Raw genomic sequence first — 5,113 nt, 5'->3', positions numbered from 1 at the left:
AATCCCTAACTTTCTATCCCCTCTACAAGTCCAAAAAATCCCACCGACTGCCCACACCTCTCCCACAGCACAAAAATAGACAACCTTTGTCTTCATATATATATAAATATATATATATATATATATATTTCACATATTGGCCACCCACGATCTTTCACATCCAAAAACTGCCCAAAATATACAAAAAAGCCCTTCCCTCCTTTCAAAACCAAGGTTCACTGGGTCTCTCCAGAAGAATGGAGAGACCCAGGGGAAGGATGGAAATTGAAGAAGAACATCCTCATCATCTTATCAGTTTCATTTTGCCTCTCATGAAGTTCTCGCAATTCATCCTTCACTTCATCAAGCTGCGTCTTGTAAACTTCGGCATCTTTCTTATAATTGTCGGCATCTTTCTTATGTTTTTCAATTAACGCAAGGTACTCTCTTTCTCGTTCACGGTCCCGTTGTCTTGTCGACTTCGGGATGACCATCTCGCCTAGCCCCCTTGCGTATCCTGGTCTCTGACCAAGTACCTCCCTAAAAACACTCGCAGCTGCCTCATCGGTGCGTTGTTCAGGCGCTAGACCATCCATCTTGCCAATCATCTCCTTCTACACATGTAAATTATTTATATGGTTACTCTTAAGTCTTGTATGGGCCATGAATAAGCCACTTACTCAAAGATAAAGTAATTGACCAATTTGCCTTTTTTGTTTAAACAAATAGTTTTGAGTTTGCCTTGGTACTCACATAAGTGTCTTCAGCGGCTGTGTGACAAATCTACCATTCTTCTTTGACCATCGGGTCTCCTTATAGAACTCCACCAAATTGGCATTCGTAGCCCGCTACAAGTGTGTGGAATTAAGAATATTATTAGACCGAAAGATTAGCAAAAAGGGCCAATCATATAAAAAGACCCATGTACTTACAACCACACAAATGCTTCAATACAAATCAGCTTATCTCGAAGATACCTTACGATGCACATGAGTGGACATGAACATTTCTGAACAAATGCCCTCCACAAATGCAAGTTACGAGATTCAGACTATATTAAACCAATTGCAAACAAAGCTTCATATTGAAGATCAATCATCTTTGAACTTTTCTACCGACTTAAATTGTATGGAACTGAAAAAATAGTTCAATCTCTCAAACCGAGAGCCTCTATCCGTCTCTCTTTAATTGAATCCCATCTCTCTGTTCAAAGACTTCCCGGAGAGAATAGAGAGATAGGAGCATACAAGTTACGATGCAAATGGGTTGTGAGCATACAAGAGTGACCAACCAATCCATTTAATAAAGAATGTACCTTCTCCTCCAACATCCTCACAAACGATTTGCGGCCAGTTGTGTGGTTAACAGTTTGCCTATTTCTATTCTCCCGATTTTGTGCTGAGATTTTCTGTCATTAACACACAATGTTAGCTTACACACAAGTTGCATAATAAAATTAAAAGTCATGTTAAGTTAAATTTCATATGTTTTTTTTATTTTGAATAACCAATGTATACCTTGAAGTTGTCGGTTCCCCACCTCTCACACAACTTAACCCAAACTTTGTCATTGACCATGGTACACCCAGAAGCCAATGCTTCTGAGTGACTGCCGTACGATAAATATTTTTTGTGTAATTCGTGATGAAATGCATTGAACCGCTTACGCAACTGCTTCAAGACGGCCAATCTATGATTCTCCTGATCCCAATCCAACACGAAGTCACCCTACATGGATTAACCCAAACGTTAACGTCATCTTGTTTTGTACGCCCACTTCCTTACCCTCAATATGAAATAACAATGTTCTTACCCTCACACGTTCGATCAACTCGTTCTTTTCTGCATCAGGCACATCAGTCCACCTCGCATAACTCATGTCGCAATGTTGTTTTACTATTTGTGATACCCGTGTGGTGAACATGGATGCGTTCTCGCAGCACGGGGCTGTTTCACCTTCATTAATCTTCAAAAGCACTTTCCCGTACTTTCTCGCTTTCTCAAACTCAATACACTTAGCAGGCCCACGTCTACGTTTGGGCTGTTCTTGATTCGCGACAGGCATTGTGGGAGATGTCACATCTGTATTTCAAGTTCATAGAAAAAAAAAATACGAATATGAGATCATGATTCATATTTAATCTTTGTTGTTTACACATAATGTCCTACGGGTTTTGTATTGGAAAAAAGAATAAAAATGATGAACTGTACCGATATTGTCTCCATTAGATGGGGGTTCTATTCTGGGTGATGATTCTCTATTCGGCCAGGGGGGGGCATTGGAGTTGGACATGGTGGCTCCCATGGATGACTGGGAGGCTGCGTTGAGTCATCCGATCCTGACAGATCTGCATCTGAGCTAGTGGAATGGTATGAAGCGATGCGAGATCCACGTGGTCGACGGGCTCTACATGTATATGGTACAAATCGTCGAGCACGAATACCTCGTGCAGCCCCTCTTCCTCGAAAACTGTCGCCCATCGCATCACCTGCATTTGTACCACATCTTACGAATGAGTTACAAAAAAGCTTTTGCCCTTTATCAAATCATATTAAATACCTTAATTGAAACGTGACTCTAATACCCATTGGAGTTAGATGACTACTATCTACAAACCAAATGATGGATATTTTATTCGCTGTCTTCATGATACACCTATATATATAGCAATCTTTTTCAAAATTGTAATATGATTGAAAAACAAAGTTAAATAGCAGGGTTTTCGTTTGTTGCAATCACGTAGCATACATGAAAAAGATCACACAACCTACTATAAGAAAAGAACTTAATCGTTGCATATCTACCTTGAATGTTGATGCTCCTCATTTCTTGCAGGATAAATGCAACGCCGTCTTTTTTCCCCCCACCTGAGATGCAATAATATATGTCAGAAACGCAACATAATGACTTAGAAATATCACAAATATAAAGTTGTGTTAAGATAAACTATAAAACACACAATATTCACTTAATTATTAATGAGGTCTCCTCATACATGGGTTGTAATTTATGGTTAATATGGTACAAATCAACACCGGTTTTGTAGTTTTCTTTTATTAGTTATAGTTAATGGTAACTTATACTTTGTTCATATGACTCACACGTGAAACTAAGTTTCAGACTATATTAAACGTCTACTTGTCAAATTTTCCCAACCAATATCACCTCCTATTCTTATAAATAAATAGACCAATTTGGAACTAGAGGTAGCTATCATTATAACTACATTCATAGTAAATGTGCATTCAGGATCTATGACTTGAAACATCTATTGATTATGGAAAGATGCAAGTGACTTGACCCAAAATGAATGAATCAAAGGTAACTTGAGCATTATAACTTATTTGAAAAGGAACATACATGTAAGTCTGTGTAATTTATATCTGACACATACCCATTACAAAAAAAAGTTAACTATGGAATAAAAGTGCATCAACTTTTCAGCTGGTTGACTATTCTGACACAAACTCGTCGTCTGTGGGTAGGTCATCCTCATCTGAATATTCCCCATCACCATACGCATCTCCTGAACTAGAAGCAATCGGGCCATCGTCAATAAAATCTGTTGAATCCATGTTTTGACCAACCAAACCAGTGACTTCTCGTGCATCAATCAAGCTAGGCTCTATATCATTCCTATTCAATGGAGTTGACACGGGACATCCATCACAATGCAATGGTGCATAATCATATGATGATTCATTTTCTTGATAGGCATCATCATCACTTGATTCGCCATCAATATCTTCTAACACCCTTGGCACCGGTGGAATGTCATATACATCCCTATTCGTGTACTTTTGCACCACAAACCATCTCCCTTTCGCCCTTATATCTCTAATATAAAAACACTGGGAAGCCTGGCATGCTAACACAAATGGTTCATCCTTATACCAAGTCCTGTCCATGTTGATACTGGTCATATGGTTATCAACTCGTATCCCTTGTCTTGGATCACCAACGTCAAACCAATCACACATGAACAAGTACACCCGATGCCAACCCATATAGCGTAACTCCACGATATCATTAATAACACCGTAAAAGTCAACATTATTTGTACTTTCATCACCAGTTACCAACACCCCTGAATTTTGTGTACGCCTTTGAAGTTCACGCTGTTTTGTATGGAACCTTTTGCCATTTATAATGCAAGCAGCATAAGATGCAACCTTAGGTTCAGGACCGCAAGCTAACGCATACAGATTAGCAGTCACATCGAGTGGGTTGGTCCCTCTCTGGTCATGAACCTACAACAATATTGGTGGGAGGTAATTCCTTATAGTTTGTTAATTAACTTAGCCAGAAAAGATCGAGTTCATCTAACTAGAGAGGGAGCAAGCTAACTTACACGTTTCTTGAACCAAGTTGGAAACTCAGTTTGATGTGTTCGATTGATAGTCATTGGGCTATGCACCTTACATTTCTCGTAGTGCTCCCTGCATTTGGAGATTATTTAATCATCTAAACATTATATCCCAGTTACGTAAAGGACATACACTAATGATGGGTTGTCAACGAAAAGCCATAAGAAAAAAGTTCAAACTTGAGAGATAATGGATGCTTACTCTAGGTAGTGTCCAATCTCAGCGCAGTTGTTGAGGACGTACCATATGGCTTCCTTGAGGAGTTTATCTGATAATTTCAAGTTGGAAGCCACACCCATGACACGAACTTTCTGGTTGAAAATCTTGAATCCATCTATATTCTCCGCTTCTCCACCATCAATGTTGCGGTCCATTCGAGTAAACTTCGTCTCAATATCTTGGAGATACATTGAGCAAAAAGTCAGGCATTCGATGTGAATATAGGCTTCGGCTATTGAGCCTTCTGGGTGAGCTTTATTCTTAACATACCGCTTGAACTTGCCGAGATACCTCTCAAATGGATACATCCACCTGTACTGTACTGGACCCCCAAGTATGGCCTCACGGGGTAAGTGGACAGCTAGGTGGACCATGACATCGAAAAAAGATGGGGGGAATATCATCTCCAATTTGCATAGAATTGTAACAATATCAATTTGGAGTTGTGATAGGCGGTTAACATCCAGGGTTCGGGCACACAACTCCTTGAAGAAAGTGCTCAATTCAGTCAAGGCCAATGCAATATCAGTTCGTAAGTACCCACCAAC

At 39.6% G+C, this 5,113-nt stretch overlaps 1 protein-coding gene across 1 annotated transcript; it reads right to left on the bottom strand.

Moving 5' to 3' along the window:
• Positions 1-215: 215 nt before the first annotated feature.
• LOC121265768 lies at positions 216-2,055 on the bottom strand. Its single transcript, XM_041169439.1, has 4 exons — positions 1,792-2,055; positions 1,497-1,706; positions 1,295-1,387; positions 216-593 (listed from the first exon to the last, which is right to left on the bottom strand). Exons 1-4 carry the CDS (start codon positions 2,041-2,043, stop codon positions 216-218), a joined length of 933 nt encoding a protein of 310 aa, XP_041025373.1. The 5' UTR covers positions 2,044-2,055.
• Positions 2,056-5,113: the final 3,058 nt, after the last annotated feature.

The sequence above is a fragment of the Juglans microcarpa x Juglans regia genome, chromosome 5D (genome assembly GCF_004785595.1).
Source record: "Juglans microcarpa x Juglans regia isolate MS1-56 chromosome 5D, Jm3101_v1.0, whole genome shotgun sequence".
NCBI lineage: Eukaryota > Viridiplantae > Streptophyta > Magnoliopsida > Fagales > Juglandaceae > Juglans > Juglans microcarpa x Juglans regia.
Note: the sequence above shows the minus strand (reverse complement) of the source record. Positions and strands in the feature narration are given on the sequence as shown.